Source organism: Poecilia reticulata, chromosome 1 (assembly GCF_904066995.2).
Source record: "Poecilia reticulata chromosome 1, P_reticulata-male-v2, whole genome shotgun sequence".
In the NCBI taxonomy this organism is placed as follows: domain Eukaryota; kingdom Metazoa; phylum Chordata; class Actinopteri; order Cyprinodontiformes; family Poeciliidae; genus Poecilia; species Poecilia reticulata.
Window position 1 is genome coordinate 454,351 of NC_088830.1, and position 20,578 is coordinate 474,928.

The 20,578-nt window shown below is 38.7% G+C and overlaps 1 protein-coding gene across 4 annotated transcripts in view; it reads right to left on the bottom strand.

Moving 5' to 3' along the window:
- The window catches only part of tmem131l (transmembrane 131 like), an 87,672-nt gene that overhangs the window by 37,239 nt on the left and 29,855 nt on the right, over positions 1 to 20,578 (bottom strand). For all 4 annotated transcript variants that reach the window (XM_017305886.2, XM_017305888.2, XM_008405779.3 and 1 more), the window contains 4 exons: positions 19,253 to 19,376; positions 19,046 to 19,162; positions 16,752 to 16,856; positions 15,881 to 15,958 (listed from right to left, as the gene is read on the bottom strand). In XM_017305886.2, the coding sequence (XP_017161375.2) occupies positions 15,881 to 15,958; positions 16,752 to 16,856; positions 19,046 to 19,162; positions 19,253 to 19,376 (424 nt within the window). The remainder of the gene's footprint in view (positions 1 to 15,880; positions 15,959 to 16,751; positions 16,857 to 19,045; positions 19,163 to 19,252; positions 19,377 to 20,578) is intronic.

Sequence of the window (20,578 nt, forward strand, 5' to 3'; positions counted from 1 at the left end):
GATATATTTGGCTGTACACTACCATTTTTCTGAGATGTTTGATAATTGTCAAAAAAAAAAAAAAAAAAAATCATCAAACATTATGTTGTACTAGAATTCAATTCAACAGTCTTAGGGTGTACTCAGACCGGATAGTCCAGTAGACTCGGTTCGATTGGGGACTAAAACTGCAATATTTATTACATTTTCAGAACTCTACTTCGCATTCAAACTGCACTGTGTCAAACGACTAAAACTAACTAAAAAACCGGTCCCCCTATCGCCTGTGGTGGCGCTGCACCAAGAACTACTGAAGGAATCAACACAAAACCTCTGGAGAAGGCCAGCGCAACTTCCTTCTTCACAAAAAGTAAACAAAAATGGAGCAGCGTCAGATTTTAGCGGTTGTAGGATTTCTTCATTGATATACATTACGCTAATGCTAGCGACCAGTCGTGGAGAAAGTACTCAAAAAATGTGCTTAAGTAAAAGTATAAATACACGACAAAAATGTACTCAAGTAAAAGTACCACATTAATATTTGTACTTAAGTAAAAGTAAAAAAGTACTGCAGGGTTTCCCCCAGTGTATTACAGGCCTGGTGGCCCGCCATCCTTTACTAGTGCCACCGCCAGGCTAAGCCTTTGTTTATGTTTTTAAGAAAATAATAATAAAAAAACAAAACAAAAATGTGATGTTCTTTTCTTCTTTTTTAAGCCGGATTGCAAGCGTCTCTGTTTCTCTGAGCGCTTCACTGGTGGAGCAGATTTATTCCTAAAAGATATGTTTATAGTTTCTGCATTTAAAGCCGGACCAATCACACCGCTGGCAGTAGCTGGGTTAAGTTTACCTCAGCGCGGATCCCGTGCGCCTCCTTTCACTCAAACTGGACACAGGCTAACCTGTATGGATCTTTACATCAACCCCCTGTGAGGAATTATGATTCTTTCCAGAGTTTTTGATCAAGGTAGGACTTTAAGCACCACTCTGGTTAGCTCTGTTTGTGCAGCTCTACGTGAACTGCAGGAATAACTTGTAGTCACGCTTTCAGAGGTGTGTTGAGCGAGCGGTGAGAATGATTTATATTTGTGAACAAAGAATTTTGTGCGGCTTTTCTATCTCAACATGCTGCCCAGCGCCTGGCTCTGATAAAGTTTATCTATGTGTTCCCGGTTGGCCGGTGTATTAGTTAATGAACTAGCGCTAATCTGATCATGCAGGTTCAGCCTGGTGAGGAGCTTTCGCGCTCTCCTGTCTGTAAGGCATCACGCTGATTTTATATTATTATAGTATTATTTTTCCAGCTACACAATGCATCAAACCGTATCAAACGCTTTCCACTTAGTCAGACAGAGTTAATGTTCACGGCCGAGCGGAGATCTGAAAAACTCATCCCACAAACTTGAGCAACCAAAACAGTTTCTGTGACGCTTATTAAAAACTCAACAGACACGAAATGAAAGAGCTACTAAAGCCACATTAGCAGCATTGAATTAAATCTCCTGTTTGTTGCGCATCTCTGCGTAGTGCAGCAGATTACCTCATCATGCAGGGCCGGTCCAAGGCTGTATGAGGTCTTGATCAGAATTTGATTTAGGTTCCCCTCTAACAGATGTGTTGGATTTAATCTGAGAGAAGGAGAGTAGTTAAATTGGCCAACCAGAAAGCAATCAGTTATAATTGCAGTTTACTAAATTGTATTTGTGAACAAACAGAGCTCAAACTTAAAGATTAAACTCACAGCATCAGATTGTAGATAGGGTAACAAAACAATCGAACTATGAATATTGTTCTTTGAACTTTTACAAAGTAAACTTGCCAGTTCCTTAAAATCTTACATTTAAATGTTAAACATTTTAAAATCTTTTAATTTATGTATGCTGAAATTGAATCAAATTTAGCAGCATTGATCATCTCAATAAACAAATGTTAAATTCATGCATCTGTGGTCTGTGTTAAAATATTAGCATTTATGGGGCCCCTGAAGCCCGGGGGGGTCTGATGGAGCTGCTGATTTAATTTGGATTAAACAAAAATGCAAATAATTGATATTCATTTTAATTGTATATTTTGATTTGTTGGTTTTAAGACTAGTTGTGGGTTTAAGTAGTGTTTCACTGTCGATGTTTGCCCGTAACGTATAATTACCGAGTGATATTTTCAAATTTCCTGTCACCTTAACACCTTTTAATACAAAAACACGGTGGACCGCCGGTGGACCGCCTCGGAACCCCGACCACCGGGCAGGTTTTCTGGGGGGAAACCCTGATTATGGTACAACTGTGTTAGATTAGCAATAAAATTTCAAAACCAATACATTACAGGGTTTCCCCAAGTATATTATAAAGCAGGCTAGGCATTGCTTGTTACTGTTTTTATAAACAATAAAAATATTTTTGAGAGTCACGTGGTGAGGTGCAAGGGAATGGCTGCGCTGTAGAAGAGCTCCTAACCCCGTCAACATTATTTTAAACAAAAAACTTTGAAACTTCTCCAACCAACACCCTACTTGAAGCTTGTGTGCACGCTCACTATATTTGAGCAATTTGACCGAAATATGACGACGGCAAGTGAAAGAAAACAATGTGTGCAGACACGCCTGCCCACTGTTGCTACCAGAGGAGCTAACTCAGCTAACACTGATAGCCAAGAAGACAGCCAAGTAACGGACATAAATGGTCTGTTTGCGGAGGTTGTCAAGGTGGGAGCGACGTTAAATGGAGTCGCAAGTGATGTGACTCTGATTAAATAGGACACAACAGAACTCAAGAACTCCGTGAGTGCAATTAAAACAAGGCTAACTGAAGCTGAGAGACGTATTTCTGATATGGAGGTCACTGTAGCTAACCTAGCAAGATGGTGGTCCGCATTGCCGGCAGTAAGTCGGGCTCGTTTCCGGTGAGAGTCGGACTCCGTCAAGGCTGCCCTTTGTCACCGATTCTGTTCATTACTTTTATGGACAGAATTTCTAGGCGCAGCCGAGGTGTTGAGGGGATCCGTTTTGGTGGTCTTAGGATCGCATCTCTGCTTTTTGCAGATGATGTGGTCCTGTTGGCTTCATCGGAACGTGATCTGCAGCTCTCACTGGAGCGGTTCGCAGCCGAGTGTGAAGCGGCCGGGATGAGGCTCAGTGCCTCCAAATCCGAGGCCATAGTCTTGAGCCGGAAAAGGGTAGAGTGCCTTCTCCGGGTCAGGGGGGTCATTCTGCCTCAAGTGGAGGAGTTTAAGTATCTGGGGATCTTGTTCACGAATGAGGGAAGAAGGGAACGGGAGATCGACAGGCGGATTGGGGCAGCGTCTTCTGTGAAGCGGGCGCTGTACCGGTCCATCGTGGTGAAGAGAGAGCTGAGCCAAAAAGCGAAGCTCTCGATTTACCGGTCAATCTACGTTCCCACCCTCATCTATGGTCATGAGCTTTGGGTCATGACCGAAAGAACGAGATCACGGGTACAAGCGGCCGAAATGGGCTTCCTCCGCAGGATGGCTGGACTCTCCCTTAGAGATAGGGTGAGAAGCTCGGTCATCCGGGAGGGACTCAGAGTAGAGCCGCTGCTCCTCCACGTCAAGAGGAGTCAGTTGAGGTGGCTCGGGCATCTGGTAAGGATGCCTCCTGGACGCCTCCCTGGTGAGGTGTTCCGGGTACGTTCCACCGGGAGGAGGCCTCGGGAAAGACCCAGGACACGCTGGAGGGATTACGTCTCTCGGCTGGCCTGGGAATGCATTGGGATTCCCCCGGATGAGCTGGAAGAAGTGGCTGGGAAGAGGGAAGTCTGGGCCTCCCTTCTGAAGCTGCTGCCCCCGCGACCCGACCCCGGATAAGCGGAAGAAAATGGATGGATGGATGGATGGATTAAACATTTTCTGTGGGACGGTGGTAAACCTAGAATCAATATTGGCAAACTATGTCAACCCAAAAAAGAAGGGGGGCTGGCCTTACCTAACATAGAACATTATAGCATTTCATTTGAAATGTCCAAGATGTGAAAACATTGACCAGAAACTAAATCAGATTTAGACTGGGTTTCAATAGAGCGGGAACTTTCCTGTCCGTTCACCCCTATCGAGGTATTGACTCAAAAGATAGATAATAAACAGAATAAAATGGATAACCCCATATTAAAATTCTCAAAAATGTTGTGGCAAACGGTCCACAAAAAACTTGCGCTCTCTCCATATGTCCAGAGGTATGCGTCCCTGTGGCATAATCCTAAGATCAATATAGGCAAGCAGTCAATTTATTGGTCACATTGGTTAAAGAAAGGTGTACGGATAATTGGTGATTTATTTGTGGAAGACACATTTATGTCATATAATGATCTGAAAGAAAAGTTTAAGTTAGAGGGACAAAGCCACTTTTGGAAATACTTACAAATTAGAGACTGTTTGAAGGACAAAACAAAATTTCACTTGGAGAAAAATTCGATAGTTTTTTACAACTTCCACCTTTACTTAGTAAAGCATCAAAATGGTATAACATGTGTCTATGGGTTAAAAACAATACAAGTAAAAGTCTTAAAATAGTATTGGAAAGAGATTTGGGCTGCACTTTTGAAGATGAAACATGGGACTCTATTGTTTCTAAAAGCGGGCGTTATATAAGAGAGGCCAAAGGGAAATTTACTCAATATAAAATTTTGAACAGATTTTATCTTACACCATTAAGACTGCATAAGATGGATATTAGCAAAGATGACTTTTGCTGGAAATGCCAAAGAGCAAGAGGTACATTGCTGCATGCTTTATGGGAATGTCCGCTGATCTCTCCAATATGGAATAGTGTTATAAAATACATGGAGGGATGGTTAAAAAGTAAACTACCTATTTCACCAAGATTGTGCCTGATTGTGACAGAGGTGTGGTCCCAGGTGTTCATAAAGCAGCTTTCAGAGTACTGAACACTGGATTTGTTACCTCTGCCCGTCTCATTTTGACTCTATGGAAGATGCCACAGACCCCAGCTTTTAAAACATGGAGAGAGAGACTGAAAATACAACCTGTGAGAAAATGCTTGGAAGACTGAATAACTACTCTGAGGCTGTAACAGAAGAATGGGACAGTTTTAGTGCCTATGTTTCTACTACATTGCAACAGTGATAACTTGGAATAACATCTAGGTTGCATTCACATTTGCACATAAACATATTAAATTTAAGGGTACCAAATTCTGAACTGAACCCGGGCAAGACCAGGACTGGTCAAGTTAAGCGGGACTTAATTAAGTGTCCAGTCTGTATTTAATTGGGTGGAACAAGGACAATATGTGATGGATGTGAATGCGGCCTTACAATCACCAATGTTTATATACCTCACTGGATTTGATTTTGTTTGTTGTTTTTGTTACATGTTCATAAAACAAAATAAAAACTTTAATTATATTAAAAAAATAATAATAATTTTGAAAATCACTTTTTTTTTTAACATAATCCCACTGCAAGTGTCTCTGCTGCGCTGATCATCTCACTGGCTGAGCAGAATGGTTCCTGATAGATGCATTAAACAGGACAGAAAGCCTGGAGGATCTTGATTTGTCTTTCTTAAACTCTGTAGTTGTGGTTTTAAGTATTGTCTGCAATGTATTCCAGGAACATATAAATTACCTGATCATATTTTTTATATTTAATGTTTTTGTATTAACATTTTTTAACACAAAAACACAATGAACCTCCTGGTGGACCGCTTCAGCGCCCCAACCACCAGGCTTAACAAGTTTTCTGGGGGAAACCCTATACTGGCTTTTAAAAATACTTAAATATTAAAAGTAAAAGTACTTGCTGAATGCATTACCTAATCACTAATACAATATCATTAAGTGTACCCATTGTATTTAATTTTAATAAATCAGAAATGTGCCATTTTAATGAACAATGCCACAGATAAAGTATGTTTTTATTGTGTTTACCATCTGTAACATAGTTTAGACTTAGATATGTGACTCTATGCTCATAATTTCAGGGATGGAAACATCTTGTCTCCTGTCCTAACATAGCATGAACTTCACTTTATTTTGCCACTAGTGGCATTTATTTTGAAAGAAATCCAACAGAAAGGGGATGGAAAGAAGGTGGGTGGGGGTGGACATGCAACCAAAGAGCCACTTAGCAGTTGTAGTCAAGGCCACCTAACCCGAGACCAAGTCAAGACCAAGACCGGCACTATATGACACCAAAAAATTATGTTAACCCATCAAAATTGCTTCTCAAATTGATCTGAAAGATTCACATTCCCATAAAAACACCTCGATGTTAAATACTTAGAGCTGAAATACATTTTACCAGTATCAATAAAAACTCTTCATTCTGTTTTGCTTTTATCTCTGTGCTACAATCCACAGAGGTCTCCTGCCATCCCTAAAAAAATAATGCCCTGGGCATTGCCCATATTGCCCATGTCAGAAACCACAACTGTCTGCACCATTAAAACATAGGAATTAACGGAAAATAAGCAAGAAGTAACCAAGTAGAAGGAGCACCGTGACTGTTCTCGTCCTCCCTCCTGCTTCAATTTATGTCACCATGACAGGTAATGAAAACAATCAAAGAGCAATAAGCATGCTATGTGTTCTTGTTTTATTTATTCGCCAATTAAGTAAATATATATATTTTAATGAAATAAAATAATAATAGCTACTGCAGTGTATGCAGAGCATCACAAGAACAAAGAACGGCTCTCAGTGAGACTTTAGTACTATAGGACTTAGGAAGAATCGGATCGTTCCTGAATATCATATCACTATATTGCAGACTTTGGTCACAGCATTGTCCCATATATGTGATACCTCAGTAAACACCTCCACACAATAATTCAGCGCGCGAGTGACAACTTTTTTTCATCGCAGATGCAACATATGTGTCTCACTCAGTACAGCTAGCTTTGCTAGCATCACGTCCACAGAGCTTACCTTTCTTTAAGCTGTCCAACCTTTAGCGTCACATGGAAGGGAAAAGTCCCCACCATCTGTGAAAGCGAAGCGCTGCTGATTTTACATGTCGCCATATCTTATGGTTTATGCAGCGCTATTATATTACTGACGATTAGACAGACATCTTCTCCCGCCCAGAGAAAACCACTGCACATTTCTTGGAGTTCCGCGTGCAAGCAAAGGGGGAGGCGATGGGTGGCAACAGACACACATAAGCCACGTTATTGACCTTATTCTTGGGGGCTAGCGGAAGTAGCAATATTTCATTGTAATTTGTAGGGTTTTTTGCTAATCTATTCATGATAGAAGTTACATCTTTCTTTTCGGTTATAATTCAATATTTTGTCAAATTTGTTTATGGACACATCGTCTGCTATCAGAGAGCTGCTCAGTACAGATATTCGTCATTGTAAGTTTAATCACAGGGAGCAACAGGAACAAGATCGTTAAGTTTTGTAACGGAATGACTGTGAATTAGCAGCACTGCTAACAGCTCGTTTCTCTGAAGAACTGACAGTAAAAAAGAAAAAGCAGAGAAAATCTGAGATCTGTCATAGAGCTGAGTTTTGCCGACAGTATGAAACACCAGAACTACACAATATTAGCTTGGTGTGATGTGAATTTTATTTTTCGTTTGAATTTTAAAAATAATAAAGTTCATGATCTGAGTATTTATCTTTATGATTGGGCCAGGAAATTTTATTTATAAGACAAAATAAAATATCTGGATTTATTTAATCCATCAGAACTAGAACCTTGAGGTTCTCCCTTGCTGAGTGTTGCTACAAATCAGCAGAGAAATAACCACAGCTGCTACGCTCCAGATCTTGCGCAACAGCTGAATCCCAACTGGACAAGAACCGAATCACACATTAACCTATTATTGACAGCAACTTGCCACTGGAAAGTGTCGTAAGATGCCCTTGTGGAGCTCGGGTAACTGTTGTGCTGTTCGTGGCTGTACTCTAATAAACAGACCACGTTAAGTTTGTGGCTGCAGCAAGTTCAAGATAACCTACATCTGCATCCGAAGCAACTGAGTCAGTGAAATAGCTATACTTGTGCAGGTAGCTACATATGCTAGTGCTTGAAGAAATGCGGTCATTTCTTCAAGTTGTCATCTCTCCCGGCAATAGAGTTTTGGAACTTACGTCACTGCGTGTGACGTTTATGTCTCGCCGAGTCACTCGACACCATCTTTGTTGGCCACAGACCAAAGCAAACTAGTCAGAACACCGGTGTTTTCATTGTGTTACTGACCGCAGTGAAGTTGTTTTCAAGTTGGATACTGGATATCCCGTGCTCCGCGGAGTAAGGGGAGTTCAGCTCAAGGTTGACACATGTCTCTTGCCTGCTGCATTTGGGCCCACCGCCACATCATGACACAAACAAGATGAAAGAGCCCATCTTTAAACATTTAAAGTGTAATTAAACAATAAAGGTGACAAGTAAATTTTATAAAATAGATCACACTAAGTAAATATTTGTTGTATTTAACATATTTCAGGTAAGTGAACATGTAATTAAATAGATCCTGTCCTAGAATTTTATGTAATTAAACATTACAGGTAACAAATGTGATGATCATCTGAGGTAATACATTTTATGAACATTCTAAAAAATATATTTTTTAAATATAATTTTGGTTAAAAAATAAAAAATGAGTCAAAATGGAATAAAAATTCGCCCAATCTATATAGTTTAGCAGATTAATTTCACATGGATTTTGAGTTAATAGGTCACATGGCCTAGAAGCTATTGAAGAAAAATACTAAATTTTGACTACAGAAATAGCTAAAAAATATATAAAAAGTGTTCAAATGTAATAAAGATGAGTGTGCCTCATCTATACAGTCTAGTAGAACAATTTCACACAGCTTTTGAGTTAATGGGGCACACAATTTGGAAGCTATTGAAGAAAACATTTAATAAAATTATTTTAAATATTGAATATGACTTAAAATTTTAATAGAGAATAGTGTGCCTCATGTAATAGCATGAATTACCACTTTTTCGTATAAGTTAGTCACAAAAGAAGGCATTTATTTACAGGAGTGTTTGGTTCGGAAATTGACAGTCCATATGTGAACTTCCGAGCCCTTGAGGAGGGAGCGGTAGAGAACAGCTGGCTGAAATTAGCGTTCATAAATCGGATCAACCTTGAGCTAAACACCCCTCACTCTAGAGGACTAAGCAAATTCCTCCATCCTATTTGATGATTATGTTCAAACAAATTAGTCAATTAGTTCCGTTTTTGTCATTTATTAAAGGTTTAAAAATTACAGAAGCTGCAGAGCGCCACAGCAATGGGATGTAAGCTGATAAACAGGTGAAACAACTTTAAACCATTTATATTCTGCTTTTCCTCGCTTTCTGTGTCGGCACGCAAACCCGTTGATATGACAACCAACACAACATTGAAGCACTTTGAATTGCCTTGTTGCTGAAAATGTGCTATATAGATAAAATTATCTTACCTTACCTTCGTTAACCCGCAGAGCAGAGAGTAATATATGTCCAGAATGTCATGCACTGTGGCTAACTTCCTGCTTTTGGAACGGTCTCTAGGCAGGTTGCATTCAGACAGATTTTCTACCGTTTTAGAGTTCACTTCTACCTTTCCGAGAACTAGGTTTTCAGGTGGATCAGAGTTCGGTTTTTAAGTCCGTTTTGGAATTCAAATTTGCATTCAGACCACCCCAAAAACGTGGAATTCTTAAGACAAGCAGATTAGAGTCTGATTCAGTACTCTAATTCTGGGTTGGTCTGAATACACCCTTAAAGGCAACTCCTCCCGCTATAATTCAGCTAATTAAAGGTATGATTACATGTCAGTCGTTATTCTAAAAGAACCATATCTTACAAAGGTGTGCCAATCGATCATAATCGGCCGATTTCCGTGAAAAAGTATATGATCGGTGATCACCAATCACTGTCATTTGTTGCCGATCACCAAAACCGATCACATTTATCTTACTTCGCAGCTCATCTCCTCTTTCCTTCACACTGCGCAGGCGCACAGCAACAAATCCTGTCGTGTGGAACTATAACACTCTGAGAGCGAATGTGGACGTTTGCATGTTGTGGCAGATTACCTCAAGGTGAAGCACGTCAAAATGCATCAACACAACAGATCTAATATGGCATTTAAAAAATAAGCTCTTGACGGAGTTTGGCTACATCGAGGCTCACTCACTGCAGGAAAAAAAGACATCCGAAGTGGCCAGACAGCAGGTAAACCAGTGCACAACTTCTAACTAATTTAAGTTTTCGAGCTGGCGGTGTAAGATGCTGGATTCTGCTCTCGCTCTTGGACCGCTGCTACGCGCTACTGGTAGTAATGTTTCACAGATGGAGCGCCGCTCAACCTCCACTCAGCAGTGAACTCTCACTCCGAACATCTGGTTAAGGCTGCAGCATGTAACTTAAAAAAAGATTTCAGATATACAACACTTTCACTGTCCTAGCATAAGACAGATAATCTCTAAAAAATAAAAAAAATCAATCTCCTCTGCCTCTTCCTTGTGTTCTGCAGAATTACTCAGCTCAGTCAGAAACAACCAATCAGAGCCAGCATTAATTAGCTGGCCAGGCTCTCAGAAAGTTTTGATTTAGTAACTTAGGATTGTTTATTTTTGATGCAACCTGTATTTGACTTTGAATGAATGTTTCCTTTTTTTTTTTTACCGATATAGGCAGTGTTGTGAGACTTATTTGCCTCATATATATTTATGGTACTGAGAACATTATTGTTAAATATTACCATATTTTCTGGACTATAGAGCGCACCTCACTATAAGCCGCACCCACAATGTTTTAAAAAAGAAAAACTTGAAAAGTACATATAAAAGCCGCACCAGGATATAAGCTGCTGGTATTTCTGCTGCTCTCGGTTTGCCACAAGGATGCAGCAGAGAGCTGTGTCCTTAATAAATCTGCTATTTAGGACGCAGCCCTGCATCTCCAAAGCCAAACCATGGATTCGTTCACACCAAGCTTACGTGCAGCGGCTATCGATCTGTACTGCCAGATTGATAGCATTCAACTTAAAAGCTGCATCATATGAACTTCTTTGTATGGTTTCCATGATGAGGGGGTATGAGTTTGAAAACATTTCTCTGTCGTGCCTGCTGCTAACATGTGCTTGCTCTAAATAAAAATCAGCACTTTCTTCTGTGATTTCCAATTTTGACTGTATTTTTTTTATTTTTATGTATGTATGTATTATGAGGGTATCCCTAGAGAAAATAAGAACCAAATAGCTTTCTTTTCTACTCCCACAAATAGTTTTTCAGAATTCTGTGTGAAGTTCATCCTTTTAATGACTTTCTGCAAAAGAAATTCAATGTAAATACCAATTCCTGTGCATTTTTGTGACAGCAGAACACTTTTTTTCAATAGCAACTTTATTACTATTTCTTGAGAAGATTTTCAAAACTGGATCTTGTATATATATATATATATATATATATATATATATATATATATATATAATCTATTCCACTTTAAAGTTTTGATATAATAGAATTGGGTCTAACGGGATGAAGAGTCAAATTACTGACTTAATCCTCTAAGTTTTTATTCACAAATACTGCTTTCTAAAAATCACCTCTATTTTTAAAGCAAAATAATACTAGTCAAGTAAACGTACTTGTAAATGCAAGCCAGCACTTCAAACAGATCACTTATTAATGAGGAATAGCCCTGTGATGCAACTCAAGGAGTAAACAACACTTCAAACCAGGTGGTGATAATACACTATTTGTTAATCCTCCAAAAAACAGAAGAACGGAGAAGTTAGATGGTGGGCGCCGATTTATGTTTTTGCATCCACCTGATTAATGTGTAGTTGCGCTCCTGCCCATGGCACTTCAACAATATTATTTTACCTTTTATCTGGAAATAGTGTCTGTTTATTCTTGCCATACAGTCCTCTGTATTAATTATTGCTCGAAAGGTCTTGCCATACCAGTTTATTCCTCCGTATTTACTTTAGTTTCTTAGTTTATTCTTGCATATTGTTCTTCATTTATTTCCATTTAGTTTCATTTTATTAGTATTATCCTCTCTTGGTTTATTGCTATGTCCACTTTAGTTTCTTTCCTGTTGCTAGATTTATTTGATCGTTTATTGACGCTCTGTAATTTTCACTCATCACCTGCTGCGCCGCCTAATCGTCATGTTTCACATCATGTGTTGATTTTTCACTGTTCAGCGTCGGGTTCTCTGTTTTTATGCCATAATTCACATCTAGTTCATTGCTCCGTTTTATGTTCTGCTTCTCATGTTTCAGAGTTTTGCGCAATGTGCGCGTCTTTTTTTTTTTTAAGCCCCTAAGGTGCAGGGCGGTCGGGAAACATATCGATGGGGAAAAGGCAGACTGACATAAACCTTTTAATTCTGATTATTGAAATTTAAAAGTGCTGTGTTGTTCTATCACCCCCGTTTCATACCGGACCACTTACAGCACCGTGTTAACTATAAAATGAACGCTCTCTATCGTGGTATCAGCCATGGAGGGATTTCTTTATTTCTTTATTTAAATGGATTCATTTTTCAGAGGGATACACAGTGAGGGCATCGTGATTTTAGTAATTACATGTTTATAAGAGCGATTTTCTGTTGTCCTTCCATGGTAGCGGGCAGCTTTCAAACGGAAATAAAACAATTTTTAATATAAATTTCTGCTTTGACATGATCACAGAACTGCCAAAACATATGTAGCCTACATAAATACCAGACAAAGTGAATCACAGCAGCGTCATCAGCCGGTGTAACCCTGACCTGATGGTGAAGCTACTAGCAGGAGCGGAGCTAAAAACACTGAATAGAAGAAGAGTTGCCATCGATACAGTTGCAGCCAAGCATGTTTTAATGTTTATACACAATAAATTTTTACCAAGTTGCTCAAAATCTAAACTGATATTGTTGTGCATTTAAGGTGTAAACGACCAAACGCCCCCCAAAGGCATCCCAGCGCCCCCCTTTTGTAAAGGTGTCCGCCAGCGCCCCTGCCGCCCTCTGAACGCCCCCTGAGGGGCGGTACCGCCCACGTTGAGAACCGCTACTCTAAACGTTATTTGATCCAAACACTCCCCTCACAGGGGGACAACTTGTTTGCACTTTTTTTGGCTTTCTCTGTGTATGTATGCGCCACAGAAAGACGACCCACCATCAAGCAAATAATTTTGGGTTGGGTTTTAGATCTAAATTCTAGCAAAAAATCTTAAGTAATTTGTTAAAGCAGTGGTCCTCAACCTTTTTATCACCGCGGACCAGTCAAGGCTTGGCAATTTTACTGCGGCCCACAGGGGTGGGTTTGTTCACATTACACAATTAAAAATTTTTTGCCCCGATTTTCCCTTTATGACAATCTTAGAATGTTCTGAGTTCAAAGATTGTCGCTTGCCATAATCGCAACCGATCATCCTGCAGTATGTGGTGTGCTACGTAGAACCAATCTAAAGTCAGGCATATTCAACATGTTGGGTTGTCTTGGTCCTTTCACTGCAGCATGTGGGGTTTTCCACATGCCACAAATAAAGCGGCTGTTCTCGCAGTCTTTTATCCGTTTTTCTCTTTTTGTTACGTCTTATCGATGAAAATGAGTCCGCAAACTATCACTACTACTTCTACATCGTCATCCGTGTTTGTTTATTCTAAATTTCCGTATGCTATGTTGGGGGTCTTACTAGATTTTCTTCTGGATTCGGGATGTTCATGAGTGAAATCAGTTCGTGTGTGGTATGTTGCTCCTGCCGTGTGGCTGAACACACGAACCGATTGAACCTGTTGTACTTTTATCAGCTTTGTTGTCACAGAGATTTGGAAAATCGGCTGACAATTCTTAAATTGTGTCATGTGAACCAGACTTAAGACTCACAAGCTCCACTCCTTTCATCTCGACCACTTCCCCAACACTCTCTGACTCTGGTCGCTTTGGCAACGTTAACACATCCCTTCAAAATAAAATACAGAGGAGCCACAAAAACAAACATTTTACTTTCATGAAAATTTTAACTCATGACAAATCAATGGGAGCCCTGAGCTTGTTTCTCTGCAACAAGCTGATCCCATCTGGAAGTGATGGGGGACAATAACACCCTAAGTGTGTTGCTTAAATGCACAGAGTGCTTGGTCTCTAGATGGCAAAGCTGTTTTGAAGTTTCATTTCCTCATTAGCAGCCGGTCGCCGCATATCATGTAGAGCGGGCTTTGAATGTGGGAATCACCTACCGGTACGGGATAAATTCATTCTCCTGTCTCTTCTCTGGGCCTTTTCCCCTTCACAAAGAAACTTTCTAAAGACATCTGATCTGTTTCTTACTCGCTTTGCTGCTTGTGGCTCAATGTAAGCACGTAAGACATAACTGAGAGAATTCGGTTAAAGGATTTTCAAAATAAAAGATCCTCCAGACACAGATAATGCATAAAACAGAAATATAAAAATTTTTCATGTGCAGCCCAGTACCAATTGGTCCATGGACTGGTACCGGTACGCTGCGTGGAGGTTGGGGACGACTGTGCTAAAGCATAGCTTGGAGGTTAAGACTAAATTTGTGTTGCTCTATTTGTTAAAACAGTCAGAGAGACCATAGGCTTAAAAAGAAGAGGAGTCACACAGTTGTAAATTAATTTAATTTGTTTTTAAATGTTACTGTGTGAACTAAGATTATACAAGAGTGGACATAAATTTATATAGCAAATGTGTGTATTTATGTATATATGAATATAGAGACTTAGAGTAAATGGTATTTATATTTAGTGGCGTATATTTGCTAATCTGCTCATTTATTTAGACTCAAAAATATAACATATCTATATCGTCAAAGATTCTTACTATTAAACTGTGTAACTTCTAAGTACGTTAATGTGTTCCTTTTTTGATCTAATAACGAGGTTCCATCCAAACCTCGTCCTTTTTGACGTGTTCAAAAAGGAGTCCATACTACTCCTTTTTGAACACGTCAAGATTACTGTGGCTACAAAAATATGTCTCTTCCATTCCTTATGTTTCTTATTTTATGCTATCATGTTCAAAATAAAGAAATAAAAAAAGATAAATAAAAATATATACATAAATGCCAATTTGCTAAATATCGGTATTGGTGAGAACTTGGTGTGGAATAAACTGGTATGGGGACACTTCCTACCAGAAAGATATCTGAGATAAGGGAACGTTGGTTTGCAGTGCAGGAGAGGAGAGCAACAAGACAGCAAGTCAAAGCAAAAAAGTTAATTATATCAAATAAAGTCATGGAAATGTTCTGGGCTTACAAAACATACATGTTTCAATTCTTTCAATGAAAACGTTGAACCTCACATAAAATTTGTACTGTTGCTCTAACAACAACATTAATTATTCAATCAATAATTACAGTCATTCAAGACTGTTGCTGTTATCAAAGTAAACACAACACAACAACAAGTTTACTAAATTAATGATAAAAATTATAAAATGGTCTGGCTTTGATCCGGTTAAAAAAAAAGGTAAACTGCAACATCGAGAAAAAAAAAAAAAGAAGCTGAAGCTGTTTTAACCCCTCAACTGTCATGGACCCTTCGACTTACTAGTAAGTGTTTTGGGAGACAGTTGAAAGGTACCATTACAGCAGTACAGTAAATGGTAACATTTAAGAAGTCTTGCTTTTAAGAGTTGTGTAATGAGTACAGGGAGTTCTTTAGTAATTACAGTATAGTGTCTCTTAACAAAACAATTAAATGTTTGGAAAGAGATCCAAGTACGCCAAGGAGTAAGAGAGAAAATCAAATAGTAAGTAATGCAGCCAGAGCTTTAGAGAATCTCTCTCTCTTGTCAAGTCAAATGGAACAAGTTTATTTTTTCCCCTTTATATTCCTGCTTCAATGTAAAACAACATTTAGTTTGTAAAATTCAAAACAAAATGTTAATGTAAAGCTTCCCTGAGTTGTTGGCTTAGAAAAAGCAAAATAACACTGCCAGGCTGAGAAAACAAGGAGTACCTGAGGACTGCTCAGTAAACTCTTTGGTAAACTGCACTCCAGGAGCAGACCCAGAATGGTGATGTTAGAGGCATCTTCCTAGAGAAACACACAGCAACAGCATGTCAGTGCAGGTGGTGGAAGACAGAACGGCCCTGGCTAAAACTAAATCACTAATGGCTGTAACACCCTCACCCTTATACGTGAAGCTGTTGCTCAACTGGACAACTCCTTCAGTGACAGAGTTGCAAAGCAGGTGCACAAAGGAGCATTTTAGAAGATCATTTATTTCCTCTCTGTATGATTGCATTCCCTAAGATCCTAAGATCAATTTAATCATCTCTTTTTGGTTTCCCTTTTTAAACATTGATCATCAGGTAAGGTAACTACATGTCAACACTATGAAAGTTTGCTGATTAAAGAAAAACTGGCAGTAAATCACCCAATTAAGCAATAGTCATGGTTATTGTGAGAGCTAATGGCCATACTGACATTTTCAAACTGCCACCTCACTTCCTATTGTGGAGGCGAGAATATGTTTCAGATGTCTCTCGCACACACAAACACACACTTGCACTGCCTCAGATTGCTTCTCAATCTATGAACAAGTCAGATGTTGGTGTTCACACTGTGTGCTCCTGAAAAATGTAAAAACACTGAGAAAACAGTGTCTGTGTTCACAACAAACCTAAAAAAAATGAAGCTTGGCATTCCTGCCGATTCATCAGCCATTAGCCATCCACTAATTTAATCAGAGTGGATGTGTCTGTGCGCGTGTGTGTGTGTAAGCATATTTGTCTGGGCTAGCAGGAAAAAGAAAATCAGCTGTTTCCAATTATGCTCTGTTATGCAAGGTCTGAATGAACAAGCTCATCAGCATTTGGATTCATACCTGAGTTTGGGTCAACTTTATGCTCTGGATGTGAGGGAACATTAGATGAGTTTTCTTTCGTTGGGAAGATTTCAATGAAGTTTGGTGGCTTCCCACACCAAACACCTGAAGAAAAAAAAGTTAAAGTGACAAGATAAACACTGATATACAAAAAAACATTTACTTAGGAAGTCATCAGAAAACTGTAAAACTTGAATAAATGAAGATCAGATGTATTCTCTGTTGGAAGTTCAATTGATAAGTAGAGAACCATGAGAGGTAGAGGGAGGGCAGGCACATTAGCATGTTATAGATTAACAGAACTGTGCTAAAATGAGATAAAGGCTAAAAACAATTCAAGCTAATTTAATCAAAAGCAATCAAACCAATGTACACTTAATGAAAATTCTGCTATTTAAAACTAAGAGGAAAGTCAAAATATGAACAGCAATTTAAAAAGTGAAAAAAACAAAACAAAACATTGAAGTAATTTACTGGCATTTTCCTGACAAACCAACATTTAATAAGTGCAGTGTGAATTTAATGAAAATGAAATTAATCACATAATAATTTAAAACAAACTTCATCATTTCCATTTAATTGATTATTTTTTGAAGGACATCATAATCCATTTTATTTGTAGTTTGTGTTGTGTGGTTTTTATTTCAATTTTATTTATTGTTGTTGGTGGTTGTATTTTATTTTTGGACATTTAAAATATCTTCCAGTTCCAGTTCATGTTTCTATAAAATTAAGGTTTATTGGTCTTTCAGAGAACAATCTTGCATCATTGTGCCATTGTTAATACATTACTTGAAAATGGTCTCAAACAACAATACTATTATTTACTGCAACAATTACTGGGACAATTTATCATCCAGTAAAATGTGTTATCGTGACAGGTCTACTGATTAATCTGTTCTACAAACTAAAATTTAGTGTAACCAACTGCCTCCAGAAAACAGCTAAGCAGAAAATACAGTCCAGAATACAATACACTGGCGTATTGGATTCTTAAGATAAATCCAGATTGCGTGCAAACATAGGACATTTGCTAGAGAGCATTAATGAACAGCTTCATGAAAACCAAGGAAGGTAGCAGTCGGATCAGGGAGGACCCTATGGAGATGTTTAAAAGCAGTGTTAGATTAGCTTATAAAACCAAGTCCTAACCTTCAGCTATGTTATGGAGCACCACTGATTCAGAAGTAAATGGAAAAAAATATTTCCTATTTAGATCGTAAATGGAAAATATTTATGATCTAAATATTTTTAGATATTTAGATCGTTTTTATTTTTAGATATTGCATATCTAAAAATAGCTGCCTGCTATTTAGATTGTAAATGATGTGGCTGTCCACCTAAACTGACAGTTTAAACAAGACAAGCTTAAGAGAGGGCATCTCTTGGCAATAGATGCAATCAAGAGGGTTAACTCTGGAGCTGCTTCAGAAATCCACAACTCAAGTCGGCAAATTCGTCAACAGACAACCATCAGTTGTGCACTCCACAAACCTCACCTGTTTGGATTGGTGGCAGAAGCTGCTTTTCCATTATAAATGTGCACAAATCTTTATCTATATTCTACTATTGTCAAAAAAACCTTTTGCAATTGCAGTGTTTCCTTTAAATAAGAAATTAAAGTAAAATCATACATGATTAAACTAATTCATGCGCAAGTCATTAAAAATTATAGCGGTGATGGATGTAAACAGTTACATTAAATACATTCATAATTCAGTCCTGGCACCAACTTTCAAGGTCCAATGCCTGAATAAGACCCCGATGTCTGATGACATTAGTGCCACAGGGCTTGTGGCTCCATATGTAAGGAGTCACAAGCCCTGTGTTCAGATGTGTTAATCTGTTAGAAACATATCTCATAACGATGAACAGCTGCCAAAGGTGAAACTATGAAGCACTGACTAGGCCTGTCACATTACATAAATCAATTAATCGCATGATAAATTAAAATGACTGCAATCATTTTCATTTGCATGATTAATCATTTTTCTCTTTCTACCAAAAACAAGTCTTCAGTTTGGTGCCTTGGTCTTAACTTGTCCCTTTTTTGAAGGCCAATTTTGTTTACAAAGAGTTCATAATTTATTTTATTTGTTTTTTCTGTTGTTTGTTTTGGATCTTAACAATTATGAAATACATTTTATTGGTATGTCACATAAAATTCTAATAGGATACAGGAATCTGTGGTCGAAACAGTCCAGTATGTGGAAAACTTTTGCATGGTTTGATAACGCTGGATAATCCCACAGTCAAATAAAAAGCCCAGTGGGAGAGGTTATTCATATACTGACCTGGTACGAAAGCAGCCCATGGGCTGATGTGTTTATAAATAATGTGTTTTCTACACTGCCCTCCTCAGATGGGAGGAAAATTAGTTTAAAAGATGCCTTTCCCTTCGGTGGTATGACCTATAGCACAAAAAGAACATTTCGAAACCCTTCAGTAAAACACAAATCATTGAAACAATAACAAACACTGGTATTTGTGAACATACTTACTCTTCTGTGAAAGGAAGGTATGTAAAATTGCCTGCTGGATGGAAACATCGACAGCAGGGTCACAGGAACTTCCTGGCTGGGGTTGTGTATATATATGGTTTCAGCTCTTGGCAACCCCAGCGGCCTGTAGGCAGCAGAGTATTAAGATCAGCACGGAAAACATTCATCTTGAATACACTGTCAGCAGGAATAAAGTGGAGCAAAACATCCAAAAGAGGCAAATCATAAAGTTCCTTTCACACAAACTAGCAGTTCATTTATGGCTTCAGTTTCACAATGTGACACAAAGGTTTACATGTTATATGTATTAGGTCAACATTTTTTCTATATTCCAGTAAAAAAGAATTAAAAATCCCATGTTAACGTTCATAAGACAAAGCATGTATTTTTTATCATTAGTCAGTACAACAAAGCAAAACTGTTTCTGAGCATTTTGTCAGCATGAAGAAGATGGAAACCATTTACATTCACTAGATGCAACTCTTCAGCTATGAGCTGTGCACATTTCACCTGAATGAAATGATGGTGTCAGCAGTAAAAGCACATACAAGAGTAAGCAGAAAAGGAATGCTTATAAAAAACACTTATGAGATCAGGACTGAGGTCATCTCTCTGGGCTTGGCCAGTCTGTTACGCTACGACACTCAAACAAATGATTCACTACCAATAAATACCGTCTGCTCTGCAAAAGCACACTAAGCTGAATAAGCCTAAACGTTCTACTGTTTACACTATGAAACTACCACACATTAATCCATACAGCAGCAGTGCCCTAATTAGACAAAATCAAAGAACAGTGGCAGCTGGAGATGAGATTGAGAATAACTGAGTCATAATGGCAGCAGGCAACTAGGCTTATCATCAATATGTATTAGACATGGCTTAATACAATTTAAGGTTGTTCATAGGCTCCATTTGTCAAACAGTAAACTTGCAAACTTGCTTCCAGGGTCAGAAGAGGCTTGCCCAAGATATAAAAGCGAGAAAGGCACACTTGGACATATGTTCTGGGAATGCCAAAAACTGCAGGCCTTCTGGACAACTGTCTAAAGTTCCTGTGTGTGTCGTGGAATATTAATATTCCCCCAAACCCTCTCACTGCAATATTTAGGGTTGTTCCTCTGACATGTGGTGTGTCCATCTGGCATGCTTCAGCTGTAGCCTTTTCCATATTGATTGCCCGTCGACTCATACTCTTATTGTGGAAAAGAGAGACACCCTTTCCTATAAGCGTTACATTGAGGACTTGCTCTCAAATCTGTTGAACAACAGAGGCATGTTGTGCATGGTTCTGCCAACACATTTTTACAAAATATGGCATATTGA